The 17,144-nt window shown below is 31.8% G+C and overlaps 1 protein-coding gene across 7 annotated transcripts in view; it reads right to left on the reverse strand.

Annotated features, from left to right (window-relative positions):
• The window catches only part of axo (axotactin), a 368,436-nt gene that overhangs the window by 30,636 nt on the left and 320,656 nt on the right, over positions 1-17,144 (reverse strand). For all 7 annotated transcript variants that reach the window (XM_081747155.1, XM_081747148.1, XM_081747149.1 and 4 more), the window contains 7 exons: positions 15,813-15,978; positions 13,970-14,123; positions 12,566-12,747; positions 10,930-11,023; positions 4,208-4,404; positions 2,349-2,502; positions 1,958-2,025 (listed from right to left, as the gene is read on the reverse strand). In XM_081747155.1, the coding sequence (XP_081603281.1) occupies positions 1,958-2,025; positions 2,349-2,502; positions 4,208-4,404; positions 10,930-11,023; positions 12,566-12,747; positions 13,970-14,123; positions 15,813-15,978 (1,015 nt within the window). The remainder of the gene's footprint in view (positions 1-1,957; positions 2,026-2,348; positions 2,503-4,207; positions 4,405-10,929; positions 11,024-12,565; positions 12,748-13,969; positions 14,124-15,812; positions 15,979-17,144) is intronic.

A 17,144-nucleotide genomic window follows, 5' to 3' on the forward strand; every position in this document is an offset into this window, starting at 1 on the left:
ACATTATATGGAAAATATAAAGAATAAAGAACGAAAAGTGATAAATCTCAAAATAATGGGTCGAACCCATTATCTCAAAGAAAATTATACCCAAAAGAAACAGGTAATATGGGAATGTCTTCAAGTAATAAACAGTCAAAGCTTTCAGAACTCGACACGGCAATTACCAAAGAACTCACTAGAGATTCGGGCACTGAACGTAAGAACAATTACAAAAGTACTAAGCACAAATCTTATTTCAAGAAGGTAGCCATTCAAGAAGAACAAAATATAAGTGCTAATAAAGAAAGTACAAATTTGTTGAATTTACAAACTAAACAAGGAATCCAATATCACAGAAGTAAATCTACAATGAATCAAAATGATTCACATAATCAAGTGAACAATAAGAAAAACACAAAACATAATTCTGGAAATTCAATTCTTAAAGATCAGGCCAATACAAACAAAATTAAAGTTCAAGCGTTGAGCAGTGCATGTTCTAATGTAGAACTTCCATTGTTATATAGCTCATGCACTGAGATCAACTTCCAAAAGTAAGTGTACTCAAGAATGAAGCTGGAAACAGACACTTTATGAAACCAAACAAAAGAATCACGAAAGTAAAAGAAATCAAAAGAGGGAAACAAATAAAACGTTAATTAATTCACATAATGAGGAAGGTAACAAACAAGATATAACTAAAAGTGTGAAAAGTGATAGCGACGTACATTCTGGTAAATCCCTCGGGTTGCGTAACATTGATGAATTGAAGAAATGGTCTCCTTCGAAAGATACAAGAAACAGATTTATGCAAATCGTCAAAAAATATTCCGCAGAATGTGCTTCTGAATACGAATATCCGGTGTGAAGCCTAAAATTGGATACACTGATGGATATAACGTTAGAATCTCAGTCGCAAATTTAACATGTGTTTCTTCAGAATGTATTCGTTTAATTTTACTTTAATGATAAAATATTTAACACAACAAATAATGCATGTTTTAAATATCACATCATTTTAGTTTTTAAGTATTTATCGCCTTTCTTGATTTTATTGTTATCACGAAGGCCTTCTAATCCTTTTCTGTTACATTTGAACAATGATTTAGTTATTATCACAATTTAACAAACGATTGTATTTTATTAATTTACTTTCTCTGTGACCATACGTTGTAAAAATGTACAAAACATTACCTTATATACAGACGTTCATGAAAAAGGGTAATTTTCCTTAAAATCTTTTAAAAAAGTATGTGGTGTTTACATGTATTTCATATATTCTTACAAGCCAATATCGATAGACTATCTATGTACGAGGTGCAATCCAAAATCAATTTTTATCATTGTTATTATAAAGTCCAGAGGTTCTTTACATAATTGTATTAAGAAAGTTTACGTATAGAATGTATGTAATTCCCTATAGTTCAAACGCCATATACAACGGTAACGGGCTAGAAGTGCTTAAAATTAGCACTAGCCCGAATATAAAAAAAAGAAGAAAAAATCATAATTATAATTATTATAGAAACACACGTCTTTGTTATAAGTTCTGTAAATATACAAATATATATATATATAATTAAGCAGAATTCATGAGAAATAAATGATTTACAACGAAGGAATCTCACAAGTATTCGATTTTACTGAACCAGGTAATATAAGTAGCAAAGTTATCGTTTTACTAACAGGTAGGAAAAACAAATCTTGGTATCTCATTCGCCATCCAATGCACATATTTACTCAGCACAGATATGGTACCTTATTCAATCCAAAACTGATAGCGATGTAAACGTTAATATTTAATTGTTTTGTTTATCTTCTTTTCTAAATTTTTGGTATGTTCATTATTCTGTTCTTCTATTATTATTTTACTATGTTTATCTTTTCTTATCTATCCCGTTGTTCTACAGTGTAAAATGGTAACGAAGTGGAATATTGGGATTTCAATTCCGTAAATAAGTAAATAATACCGTACCTCCTCTTCTTCTGGATTTTCTGCCGAGTGGTCCCATTCCATTTCAGGTTCTGGCTCTATGTGATTTCCTTAAATAATAATAATAATAATTTAAACATAACTAAAAATATCAAGAGAAAAAGAGAAAGCCTATTAAAAGTAAATTCCTGACAGAAAATAAGATAAAAATAAAATAAACATAAAGCCACAAAACACTGTTTACAAGAAAGGCATGATAAAAACAAAAGAACTTTCCAAAAACTGCCGCAGTACATGGTTTACAAAAACAGTTCTTTAAAATACACTCAGCGAAAGGAAGAAAAGCTGAAAAATTTGACATCTATTTCCGCAAATTATTTTGCGTATCCTACATTTTGTGGTAAGAAAAGTACAAATTCAAAATTTAACTTACCTTTCTCGACGTCTTTGTCAGGATTCTTCTCATTAATATTTGTGAACTCTATCATATCTGCAGGTGGAGAGTTCAGTTCCTGTTTGTATTCGTTTTTAGTCAGTGGTTTCAACTCTGTACCATTTTCACCGTCTCTCACTTTAATGTCTGGTGTCTGTTTAAAGTTGGAATAAAAGAAAATAATACTTAATGATCTGGTTTATATAGTTTTCACATAAGACAAATGTCCATTGGATATCTTTTTATTCTTTGTAATTGACGATTACAATTTTTAACTATATCGTTAGATATAAACCTCAACTAACACAAACAATTAATGAAAAAGTTTTTTACAAGATGACGGATGCACTCCTAGTAACTTACAAAAAGAAAAAGATCTAATTGGTTGGCATTAAAATTTAAAAAATAGACATGGAAATAACAAATACTTAAATATAAGAGCTAACATTCAAAAATATATTCAACAGACTTGCGTAACATGTTTCAGAACTTATAACCTTCGACTAGTAAACTGCTGGTAGTCCTAGCCTCAACTTACTAGATTACGCTCTGTGGTTCAAATTGAAGGCTTAAGTTTGCTGTAATCCACATCGTACATTACTGCACTGAAACATGCTGCACTGCGACCCTAAAGCGAATAGGAATAGAGTCTTTGCTTGATACTCTTCAAGTTCTCTAACCAGCGACATTTGCAGGTCTATGTGGTTGCATAAGACGCACATTTTGAATAACAAGTATCGACCCGTGTTTCTTGTGAAGTATATGAGCTCGATAAATATTTACATTGTACACTACATTTCTTTACCGTGCTTCTAAGACCTACCAATAAAAATTTGTATCAGATTTTTTTTTTTTTTCGTTCTAGTTACACAATGCGAAAGAACTCTTCTATGGTCAGGGATTAACCTTTGATATACCAATTCGATTTCCAGTACAAATACGAATGGTTCGATCACTTATTATGCTGCAAGTATGCATCTTACGTGGCCCCGCTGCACAGAAGAGATGTTAAATCTCAAATAAATCTATATACTCGTAAATGAACACGACTGAGTTTGTGTGTTATCGAATCACGTAATAACTATGTTTCATCAAATGATAGTCCAGACAAGACAGATTTATTTCAGCTGTTTCCTTTCTCGTTTTAGGAGCTTTTGGGGGAGCATTCACACACATGATGAACAGATTCATACTTATACATTGTCCTCAGAGAAAGGGAAAAAAGAAAAATTGTATCATAATACTTTTGAACTTTACGCATATTGAATCTATACCATAATTATATTAGTAAAATACAGTATATATATGGCAAAGTCAAACAGATATTGTATTATATACCAGTACTTTATTTTACAAGAACGTTTTCATTTTTATTAATTATGGAATTTTAAAAAATCAGATAATTGAAATTATTAAAAATATGAACATCTATTAAACTTTTAGTTTCGATGTAATTCACTAATGATAGGTGTATCATTAATTTATTAGAGGTGGAATTTTATTTATAAATTTTCGGTAAATTGGCTACCTGTCTAAACTGTCAATAGAACCAACGCTGCTCACATGAACAGAATTTATTGTAAAATTCCCTATTCTTTTCAGGAGATTATCAGTATTAATAGGTATGCGTATCAAAAACACTTTACTATTTATTCCAGATTTCACTATTTTATACTCTTGACTATACACCAAATTGTTCCAAATTAACAGAACTCCATTCAACCATAACATAAAGAACGCATTTCTAATGTTCAGTTCTTTAATTGATGGAAATTCCAAATGTCTTAACACTATAAGTTAAAGATTAAGAAATAGTGCTATAATTGTAAATTCTGTAAGCTTATCTAAATAATACTCACATTTTTGTATGAGGTTAGTTTGATTGTTGGAGTTAATATTGGGTCCTGATACTTCACAGGTTGTCCTTTACTCCACAAAATAGCTTGTTCAATTTCGGCTTCTTTCCGTCTTTCATATTGCTTATTCACTCTGTATAATTGGAAGATGGCTCCAAGAACAATCAACACGAACATTCCAGACAGAATATAGTACACAACTGAAAGAAAAGAGAAGAACAATAAATAATGATTTCAATACCTTTAAAATAATACTCCGAAATATGCAGTCCCAAGGTAACTCTGTCATGTCTCAGGATGCATTCAATTGATTTACTTTAAATAAGTTATCTTTCTTTTTTTATTGCCATTTTCTGTTGATTGTAATGTACAATCAGCTTTCCTAATGCTTACCTTTAACAAAAATGCTATAAACACCATATTTTGCCACTTCTCTGTTGATTGTAATGTACAATCAGCTTTCCTAATGCTTACTTTCAGCAAAAATATCATAAACACCATATTTTGCCACTTTTACAAGAAATCCTGAATAAATGCCATTTATTGTAAGCATTGGCCATATTTGCCTTGTTATGGTTGCTTCTTAAGTTTTGTTCACCTTTGTACAAGAAATATATTCAAGTCGAATTGGTCGTCGGTGTCGCTGTATCCATCTCGCCTATGAGGTTGGAATTAACGCTCCTGAAGGGGATTAATAATTGTAGACCAACCATATATACAGAAAGCACGGTTCAAGGTTATAACGTGCTTCAAATATAACCCTATCACATCGATAGACATTGAACGATCATTTTCTATAAGTTGTGTACAATATTCTATTTTTATTTTATTTCCAATGGTCTTAACAATATTAAATAATATCTCTTCTATTTGAAGAAAATAGTCTTTCACATAAATCAACACCTACACATTCCTTTTATTAAAATGAACGTTGTTATTTGCAAAGAAAGGTTTCTTCAGATGCAGCTCTCCTACACAAAGCAAGCTGCAGTTTTATATCCATAATTGTCAAACGCATCTCCAATTCGTCCGATATCATTATACTCAACAAAATTCGTCGATTTGAGCCCATATGACCTACAGATTTGCCGCACATTAGTGAACAAGGAAGCCATGTTTTGGCAATAACATTACCTCTTGCTTTGCAATTACAACATATTAGTCCTGAAATCCTATACTGAGGGTGAAGTGCCATAGTTTATTATTTATTTGTAGTTAGTTTATATGCGAAAATATTTAAAGCTGAAGGCAAGATATGAGTAGTAATTAATTCAACCTTTTTCTATTTTTTCTTCCATTCGGTTGCTGGAAAGAATATATATCACACTCTACCACATCAATTCTGTATTTGATGATAAGCTACCATAAATGTTAATTACTGTTAGAAAGATACAGAGAGATCCAACGTAGGATATAACTTACTGGTTACCAACTATTTTGAGGTAAATCTTACATCGCCTCTCGAACACTTCTCCTTTCATCCTTCCATTAACTTTTCCTGTACGTACTGACAATAAATTCTTTTCCAGTAGCCACAGTCAGCCATTGGCATGTGTTTAGTCAATCTTACATAAAACAGTGCAAACCTGATAAATATTGTTATTGCTAAAGAAAGGATTTTCATGCTCACCGCTGTGTACTAGCCCTGTAGGTGGATTTAATGCAGTCATTTGAAAAAAATATTACTTGTACATCTATGAACAAAAGTTTGTTCCGGTATCATAAAATCGTAGCAGTCCACGATGAGAGAACTTCATCATTTTACAAGTAGATAGTGTTAGTATTTATCGAAATATACAGTATACAGAAATGTATCATGGAAAGAAACAAGTTCTTGCCCATAGATTTTTTTAGAAAAAAAGAAAAGGAAAGAAAAATAAAAAATAAAACAGTCACCACGATACACAGAAAACTTCTAAATTAATACCTGTAGAAGGACTTCTTTCAAAGAGTTATTTTAACTCAAATCTTTACAACGGTTTATCGTTGTATTGTCATTGTCGTTGTCATTGTCATTGTCAATCTGTACCTGTTTTGTGAAAAGAATCAGAGGCGTAGTAGGTGAGCAGCTATGCGAAAAGGAAGATAAAAAGAAATGTCTTGAGGTTGCTAGGTAATATAATAATAATGGATAGGTGTGAAGAAGTAGGTAACGATTATTGAATGTAATGTGGTGAGAATTCTTTTAGAAATAAAAAGGTAAAATCTAATTACCCTCAAAAAGGATTGTGCTAATTTGCTAGTATAATAATTCTTCTGATTACTATTGATTACTATTTATCCATACTTATTGACTTGTCTTATTATGTTTATAAGCTTATGTCATTATATCTTTATGGTGCAACGGAACCCGGGACCCTGTACAAATCTTGAAGTAAAGTAAAGATAGGGTCTTAATTTTTATAAAAAAAGGGACGTATGAATATTGAATGTACCTTTTTGCGTAGTGGGAGAAAAATTATACGTCAGTCAACTATGACTAATTTACATAGTGAAGATATGTCCGTAATTGGTAATTCAGAAGAATCTAGGTCTGAAACAGTAAATACTAAGCAGATCTTAGATATGATTCGACAATTAAGTCAATCCATGCAATCGAGGGATGACAACTTGATACAACAAAGTAATGATGTTGCTTGAAAGTTAATCAACAGATGTCTAACGATATTGCACTGAAAGTTGCTGAAATTAAACAAAATACAAATCAACAAATACAGCAAATTTCTCAGGAAATTGATGAGAAATTAGATGAAAAATTTCAACAGTTTGCTGATAAATCGTCACAAGATATCAATACTTTGAAAAGATCTATAGAAGTTTTGGAATCCGCTATAACTCAGCAAGCAACCTAAATGAAAGACACGACTTCTAAAATTAATAATCATAGTCTACAAATAGAAGTTTTGGAGTCTGTTACTACACAACAAGCGACTCAAATAAAGGATAATATATCTAAAATTCACAACCATAGTCGTTTGATACAGGATATCCAGGAGGAAATCAGATCGATGCAACAAAGGCTAAGTAACAGGAGTAATGCCTCAGTTCCTTCCAATAATGAGGAGACGCTTCATCAACGAGAAATCCCTATCATTGAGTGTGATTCTACATCTCCTTCAGTTTATTCGTCTGAAGATAACATAGTACAAGATACTAATGAAACGGCCGAAGTGAGATCACGAAGGCGCATACATGAAAGGAGACAGGATCCACGAATGCCAGAAGTAAGGTATGTTAAACGGCAACGGAAACGAGATATTAGGGAGTCTAAGGTTTGTTTTAAAGTAAGTGAAATCAAGGCGATGACCAAATTCAGTGGGAAATATAATGAAATGACGGCCAGCTCTTTCTTAAAACGATTTGAAGATGAGTGTAATCTAATGGGAATCGACCAATCTAAATATCTGAAATTATTGCCCCATGTATTACTTCCACCGTGTTACACTTGATACGAAGCCGTACGTAATAGAATAAGTAATTATGCAGATTTCAAAAGAGCTTTACTTGCAAATTATGAGAATGATTTTATGCTCGCAAATAGAGACGCGGTGATTAGAAATCGACCTTATAACTCTCGGATTGATAGATCCGTAACAGACTTTGTAGTGAATACGTATAACGAATTGAAAAATATAAATCCGTTGCAGCCAGAATCTAGAATTATAGCTTCTATTCGTATTTTACTACCGTTCAAGTTACAGCAGGTTTTATTATCAACTCAATGCGTTAATTTCAACCATTTGATCATGCTAGTCCAAAATTTTGAGAACCAATTTCAGGCACTGAATTGCAATAGTAATAATAATAACAATCGTGGACCAGGAAACTACAATCGTAACCAAAGTAATCCAAATCAGGTAGCAATCAAAAATGTAAATATGAGAAATGAAAAGACAGATGGTGCTCGATTTAACAGGAGATCTAATAGCGCCAATGGAACTCAAACTCAGTCTGAAAGCAGAGGTACTCGATTTTATAATAATAGACGAAATTTTATGGCCAGGCAAAATCGTTGGAATAGTGCAAATAATAATAATAATGTAGGCAATAGATCTAATTTCTTTCGTAATAGAAATAACTTTGGTGCCAGATAGAATAGAAATGATCAGAGTGGTGACAGTGTAGAACATACACCTGAACAATATCGAGAAAATAATCAGGATTGTGGTATACAATGTGATCTAATGAAAGTTATGAGACACCGTGACCTGGGATAGATTGTATTGATGTGAAATGGATTGAATCCGCGTTGAGGAAAAATGAGCATACTTTATGGATATGTGAATCGGTTTATTGTATCTTATTTTATGTTATTTAATCTTGAACTTGATACCGTATAAAATGATTGTATAGTATATATGTTGTCTTAATTATTATTAATATTATTATTATTATTATTATTATTATTATTATTATTATTATTATTATTTAAATTTATTTTCTCATTGTAATGACTTTCAATGTTATGTTTATCTTTATTTATTTTATATGCTCAAGAGAGGGCAGATTGTATTCAGTTAAAATTTCTGACCGATCTTGAATTGAAGTTCCTTTAATTTACTGCGTTATTTCCAAAGTTTAGATAATTTAATTCTATTTTTGTAACCTCAACTATTAATGCACTAAATGGTGATCGCTAGTATGTTTGCATGCTATATTGCTTTCTGATTTTTGTTAACCTTTAATATGATAATGATCTTTATTTGTAAACAATATCGATTGTACATGGATGTTATCGCATATTGCAGGAAGGAATAGTTAACTAGTAAACTTGCAGAACCCATCAGTTAGGTTTAATTTTGAATAGCTCCATCGACGTTTTTAATATATGGATATATGAATAATTGTAAATATAAAAGAATATAATATTGTAATATGGTATATATATATATATATATATATATATATATATATATATATATATATATATATATATATATATATATATATATATATATATATATATATATATAAATGGAGAAGTAAATATTCGTGTCAATGTAACATTATTTAATACGAGGTCTATTCCAAAAGTGAATGTTCTGTAATGATTAATCCAGGGTTCTTTCCTTCATAGTAAAGCTACTGCGGAATTCCCGTCCAGGGCGACATATACAACGGTTTATCGTTGTATTGTCATTGTCATTGTCAATCTGTACCTGTTTTGTGAAAAGAATCAGAGGCGTAGTAGGTGAGCAGCTATGCGAAAAGGAAGATAAAAAGAAATGTCTTGAGGTTGCTAGGTAATATAATAATAATGGATAGGTGTGAAGAAGTAGGTAACGATTATTTAATGTAATGTGGTGAGAATTCTTTTAGAAATAAAAAGGTAAAATCTAATTACCCTCAAAAAGGATTGTGCTAATTTGCTTGTATAATAATTCTTCTGATTACTATTGATTACTATTTATCCATACTTATTGACTTGTCTTATTATGTTTATAAGCTTATGTCATTATATCTTTTACACTCTTCTTGCACCTAATTTCTAACATGTGCCTGCGGTTGTGGGTAGTAAGTCTTAAACTAGTATACATATATATAAGAAAAAAGAGACACACATTATTAGGGTTTTGATATTTTAAACTTTCACTACCAAAGAAATTAAATTTAAGCCAGAGTTACACATGCCTTTGCACAAGCAAATTTCTTTGTCCTACCTAAAGTATGGCATTGCCCAAATTAAGTATGTATTTAGCTGAAAAGTATGTTTTTAAAAAAAAGTTGAAGTTTTTACGCACATTTTTTTTCTTGCTATATGTAGCTGTATTTAGGATTCCTTGTATTTAGGAAACAAATTTCTTATGTATTTAAATTTCATTTAATAACAATAGCCATAGCCTATTTCAAATTGCGATATAATACACGATTCGCAATATACAATTAAGAAAAGATAGGTGTGGAAAGATACAGACTTATAATAAAGAATTACATTTGAACTCATCTGACAAAACTGAAAATAGTGTTACTGCTTTCACAAAAAATGGTTGGATTGGAAGTTAACAGTTTCGGCTGCGAAAGCGTAGATAACAGAATAGAAATTCATATAAATATTCAACCAAAGTTAGTAATCTTTTCTAACTTGCATTTCATAATTTTATCCATAAGAAAAATTATGACGAAACAAAGTTTATCACAAGTTACAGGAGATATTATCCTACATCTTAACGTGGAATCCAAACTACATGAGTTCTCACTGGAAATAACACTGGATTTCGCGGACAGAAGGCATGTATGCTACTTATTTATTCACAAATGAGCTACTGTAAGAAAGAATAGTTAGTCTACTTACAGAAAAGTAGAATGAATTTATGTGTTAGGTTCTTACGTTACTTACGCTAGAACTATAGGTCTGCTTTGAATTTGGCATGAGTACTTTAATTGTCCCCTCTTTTTTATTGTTATTATTATCATTAGTTATCTATTTCTCAACTTTACTTTCGCCTATACAAGATAATCGTTGAACGTGAAAAAATAATAAAGCATAACACAAAACAATAAATTTATTGGATGCTAATGTGATTTTAAGTCCTGGCAACCCCATCCCAATTTAACAAAGCATTTCATTTTAAAGCAATAGGTTTGTTTTACCTTTTGCTAATTCTTGTATTATGAATTCATATCAAAGGGATTAAAATGAAAAAGAGTGCCTGACTCTTTTCGGTCATTTTTAGTGTAGAAAATTATATCTACTATAATACCAAAAGTAACAAAAATATACTTACTTTGGCCCGAATTCTCGTCTTCCTGCGAACTTCCAACATTATAATGCAGAGAAATACGCACAGGTGGATCATATTTCCAAATCTTATCAGTGCCCTACAGCAAAAGCAAAATGTATATATGCTAAACACATTGTTATATTCAAATTGTACAAGTAAATAATGATAAATCTCAGTGCTAATGCTTTTACAGAAAAAAAAAATATTAAAAATTATCACAAAGTTCAATATTATGTTGTGTAAGACTTGTGCAATAAAACTATTCTAAATTTCCTTTTCTACATGGAGTTGAGAGCGAAACTAGACTAAAACAAGTGATTGCGTAACAGCTTCCTCATTTTTTGTATTAAGCTATCCTTGAGATTAGGTTATGAAACAGCATTATGTTATTCAATTTCGTTAATCGAAATCTCGATAAATTTAAGTGTTAAAATAATATTGAGAGAATGAAAACCCATATTTTTGTCTGAAATATTATGGGATGTATATACGAAATTTTTCAAAAAATATATAGGTGAAAGAAGTAACGTATTCAGGGACCTTTAGACAATGGTTTCTTGTATACAATTGGAGAAACTAAAGATTCCTTCCAGAAGCTAAAAATTTCCTTCTAGAGAAGGAATGTACTCCTAGGAAAGCATCATCTTTCCCCTCTAACAATAGCAATTAATAACGTCTTGTTGAATTCCATGTGCTTCAACCGTTCGGAATATGTGAAAAAAATGTTATCTGGCATGTGGATTCACTGTATCGTTACCGAGCAGTAAAATGTTCTGTCCTAACAAAGAATAATTCAAATGTTGTCCTACTTGTGTAAGACTTCTAACATTTTACTATTTTGTTTTCCTGACCGACTGATTTGCAGTTTTAAGATGATTAGAGAGCTCAAAAATATGACAAGAATCCTTACTATCCAGTTCTGCTATTCCAGTATGCATATTACATTTCGTCGTATCGATCTAATTCTCATTGTATTCGAGTATCTCTCACAAACACCCGAAGTAGACAGAGAATGTAACGCCTATGTATCATTCTTCACGGGTTCTTCATCTGTTTTGAATTGTCTAATTACTTCAAAACCATAGATCGTGCTACAATAATAGACCAACGTGTAAGAAAAACGCGAACAGGGTCAACATCGATACAGATAATCTGCATTTGAGATGGCACACATTGGTAGGCCAAAGTGTTTAACGGTAATTTTGATCACATGTTCCGAGTGATTGATGCTTGTAAAATTAGCCGAAAAGGAAAACATCGCTATGAGTTTCATATATACAATATGGGGAACTAGATTAGTGAAGTTCCACTATAAAGCTCTCAGTTTTACTTATTTATTTATATATATCCCTGACATACTCACAAATGTATATTTGATAAGCGCAACTAACTGCCTGAAATACATAAGCACAATTGATTGAGGTTGCTTGTAACTGGAAAGCAATAGGGGTAAAATTATCATTATTTTTCTTTAACAGATTTATATATATATACAATAAACTTACCTGTGCTTTCAATTTAATAGAACTTTTACCAAGGTAAGTAATGATTGTAATTGTGAAATTGTAAAACAGAATTGTGAAAGCACTGATTAAAGTAGTTAGGTAAACATTATTATAAAGAACAATGTCATACTTACAACACTACCATCTATGGGAAATCCTGGACTTGTCTCAAGGGCAGCATCGAATGCTGAACATTGAGCGCTTCCAATGCCATCAGCGTTAATTACTTGAACAGCGTCCTTTTCTGTCTTTCTGTACTGCATATATTCTTCTAAAGGTTTCATTACGGAGTCTTTATTAAGCTTAACAAATATATCTAGAAGTAAACAAGAAGTCCCGCAAACATAAGTTCCATTTAAAAACAACAAGTCTCAAAACTAAATAATTTTATTACAAAAATAACTTTTAAGAGAATTCATATAAAAATTTGAGTTCCTGAACATATCAAAGTAGGATTCTCCCATTTTGCCTGAGAAGTACCAAAGACTACTTTTGGTCAATATTAGAAATCAGTTGGATAACAATAACATATATAACGATAGATAGATTGATATATTAAAGGAATCAATGAACGTGAAAATTATAAACCGCGGTGGCTCAGTGGTAAAGCGTTCACCTCTGTGCATGGGGTCCTTGGCTCGATCCCAGCTCGCACCAAGTGAGCTTTGTGGTGGATACACTGTGTCCGTGAGTTTTCTCGGGGTTCTCGCGTTTCCTTCCACTTTCTTCATTCCACCCTTTCCATTAATTTCTCATCATCACCGTCTCCTTTAGCCTAGCAGGCATAACCATGGAACGTAAAACTTAAAGATTTCATTTATTTTTTTCATTAAAATATTATTATACAATGAATCTGAATTTTCAAATCTTAAAATTTCTCTTTATTTCAACAAAAGATGGAAAATATGTTTTTAAATAAATGAATTATCCATATATTCAAATAGCTCAAGCGAAGAAGACATTAAAAAAATCAGAAGCTTCTAACCGGAGGCATTGGCATAGAAGTGAAGAAAAGTGCTGATGAAAGCATACGTGTAGAGTGTGACACTGTATGGATGGAGACACGGACAGTAGGAGAAGACGAAAATTGAAGAATATAAGTCTTTGAAACAGAAGAATGTTGAAAATTAGGTGAGCGGAGAAGTTATCAAATAGGAGAATATTGGAAGTTGTAGGAGAAAAAAAAAATGAGGGGTATACTGAAAAATATTTCGAAAAGACGAGATAAGAAAATCTGACACATTATAAGACATGAAGGAATCACACTTGCAGGAAATAACAGAAGGAAAAGTGCTTAGAGGAAGGCTACAGTTGAAATATACAGATCAAATAATACAAGATATAGGGAAAAAAAAGCTACAAAGCAATTAAGTCTGGCTAAGAATAGCGAAGAATGGAAAGCCACGACAAACCAATCAAGGGTTTGCTGACCTGAGATAATATATTCAACACAGTATCAACATGTCATCCTTCAGAAAAAAGAAATTAAAAAATAGAAAATGAAAACTTAGGCTAAGTAATAATACTTTAATACTTACTTGATAAACATCCTTTGTAAGAACTGTATATCCTAAGTCTTTCATCATTGGTTGAAACTCCTCCTATCTGGACTTGGTCTTTTCCTTCTCCAACGGGAGGTATTCTCTCTGGCGACGGAATTATTCTTGTAAAGTTCACTATTTCTCTATCCACCTGCATTAGAGAAAAATGAACATGTCAATTTCCGTTGTTTTTAGTTAAATAAAAAAAATAGTTAAGAACACAGCTACAAGAAATTACAGAAAACAAAGTTTTTAAGAAAATTATTATCTAAGTGCGTTCAATTATGACCGACAGCAAAAGTCACATGTAACCGAGAATTTATGGAATTGTCTTCAGTTTTATAATAGTTTGCAATTTACCATACCTAAACATATATTTAAATATTTTTAATAAAGTCCAAGAAATGTCCACAACATTTTAACTTGTAACTTATGGAAAAAATGTTTACCTAATAATTGCTTTTCGATAATTTATCTGATTCCTCCATTTCCTAATTTTATTGCAGAGAATACACTGTGGCAGTTCTGTGTAAACATTGCATGGAATTTCACAAGAACGTATAAATAGATGGGCAAATCTACAGTAATAGATTTTCAATTATTTCATGTCCCAAAGAGATAGTGGTCAAAATTTCAGATTGCAGTATGTCAGCATACTGATGAATGACACGACACATCTATTCTACTCTTAGTGTTAATATTTGATTAGTTTTCAATGTACTACTTCTATCCAATTTCTTTTACGCTAAATATGAAGTTGATTCACTATTAAGGTTTATTATTATTTGTGCCACAGAATGCTCACCACTAATGCAAGGGTTGTTGTTTGTTTAAATTTAGCATCCATTTTCAACAGTGCTGGAAATGGGGAGGTTTGCCATACTGCTACTTCTTTATTTCATCAATTTTCATACCGGCACCTTCAGAGGTAAATATTCCATACTAGTATGCTAGTTTTGCTTACACGGGTTAAAATTCCATAATGAAAAGCCATTGACATATTTTCATCCAGTTTCACAAAAAGATTAAAAAAAAAAAAAAAAGGAGAAGTAGCTGTAAATTTATTTGTCGATACAAACACAACTGTGAGCAATATTACGTAAATTTTCCTCTTTTGTGCTGATTGTTGATTCAAGGAAGTTCAATTTGCTACGGATAAAGAGCCCAAAAATAAAAGAACAATTGAAACATCTTTCATTGTTGTATTTATTTTGGTGTTGTCTTTTAAAACACTTTCGATCGACTAGTAAAAGAGAAGAAGACCAACCATAAGCTCTTGTCTGTTTCGAAAAGGATAGGGTACCACAAATGGGTCCATGAAATTTAGAAGTGATGTGGGAAAGGAGTCGGCCAGGTCCTATATTCAAGTTAGCATCCCAGTATTTAGATGGTCTGACTGAGGATAAATAATGGAAAATCCCAATCAAAACGGCCGATCTGAGATTCGATCGATGGATTTCCCGAATGATAAGTCATATTATTATTATACGAGCAAGAAGATTTGGGTTGTCTACATTCATGCTAAAATTCGACATCTCACTTCATATATATACTGTATATATATTGATTGATTGATTTTAGTGTTAAACGATTTTAATACAGATTTTCCACACCTTAATGGTTTGGAGAAGTGTCTTATGAGGCGCGAAATTAAGCTTAAGAATCACCAAATATGTTTTGACTTAGACTTAGGTGTAATGACAGTTGGTTTGGTTAAATATTTGTGTACAGATGATTTCGTCAATGTGTGTTTTGTATAGAAACTTAATACTAACAAATCGTTTGCTAACAAAATCTAGAAATCTAGAAAAATCAAAGTAAAGTAAGTTTATTTGTTTACCCATAATGTAGATTCGTTGCCATTTCTTTCATACAAAAGCGAATGTCTAGCTCCATTCAAGAAATTTCTATCTACAACAGACGACTCATACAGATAATCCTCTCTATCTTCTTGGAATAAAAGGTGGCCATCATATGTGATTGCCACAAGAAGGTAATACGTTCTCCTGGAAGAAAAAAAAACGTATATATGTATATATGTTTATTCCTAAAGCATATTCGTATACTGTATTTCCTTGTTAATCACTGTTATAAAATAAAAGGACAAACTTTGAATCTACAAAAAATGTTTTCCTTTTATTTCGTTCATCACCGAATCACTTGCATCATTTAAAATTTTCACACAAATATGAATATTGCTATATAATACTTATTCATCTACTTAAAAAAAAAAAAAAAATATTCAAGCAAATCAATCTGATCACCTAAGATTATAAATAATTTACGTATACAACTTAAATACTTACTTCTTCCTCACAAACTACACCTATTTACCAACATATATGACATGATAAGCTGGTAAGAGGCTTAGAGAAAAGGCAAGTTATAAAATAAGAGAAAATGCGTTATGACAGAAATAATTTAGCACGTAACTTTTGGAACAGAAATAGCTCCCACTGTCAACAACACTGGCAGAGTTAAAGGAAGGCATCATTAACAGGGAAGTACAACAAACCGTATGGTCTGAATTTGACTACGGCTAGAACGTATCGCGGCACACATCGAATATTTGTAATGTATGATGAAAACTTGCTGAGTTTCTGCCTCTTGTCCTGTATTAGCCATTATTGTACAAGGGTTGATCAGAAAGTAAGGTTACAAAGCCTATAGTGAAAGGTGTATGTATTATATCATACAAAGCACATACATTAGGTTATTTTTCGGCATAATTTCCATATCAGTTGAGGCACTTGTCGCATCGTGGGATGAGTTTGAAGATTCCCTGAAGCATTTATGAAGGATATATTTAGAACTTAAGCTGAAAAGTAGTGCTCTCCAAGATAAATGGAATGTATCTTAATATATCTAAGAAGATAATGGAATGTATCTTAAACGTAGGAAGTCTCTCGAATCTTGCTTACTCAACACATCACGTTTATTGTAATGGTAAGCTCCAACGTAACATGTTCGTTGTACGGTGTGTGCTGAAAAAGCTGGAAGTGTTGTTGTATTTGATTTGAGTGAGCGGTCATGTGAGCACTTAACCAATATGAGACGTGGAGCAACATCTGAACGTGGAATCCAAACCATATGAAAGAAGTTCCCTCACAGATATGTGGTTAGTGTATGACACGGGAGACCAGGGTTCGATTCCTGGTAGCAGTTCATGTGG

Source organism: Thermobia domestica, chromosome 18, assembly GCF_964235325.1.
Source record: "Thermobia domestica chromosome 18, izTheDome1.hap1.1, whole genome shotgun sequence".
Lineage (NCBI taxonomy): Eukaryota > Metazoa > Arthropoda > Insecta > Zygentoma > Lepismatidae > Thermobia > Thermobia domestica.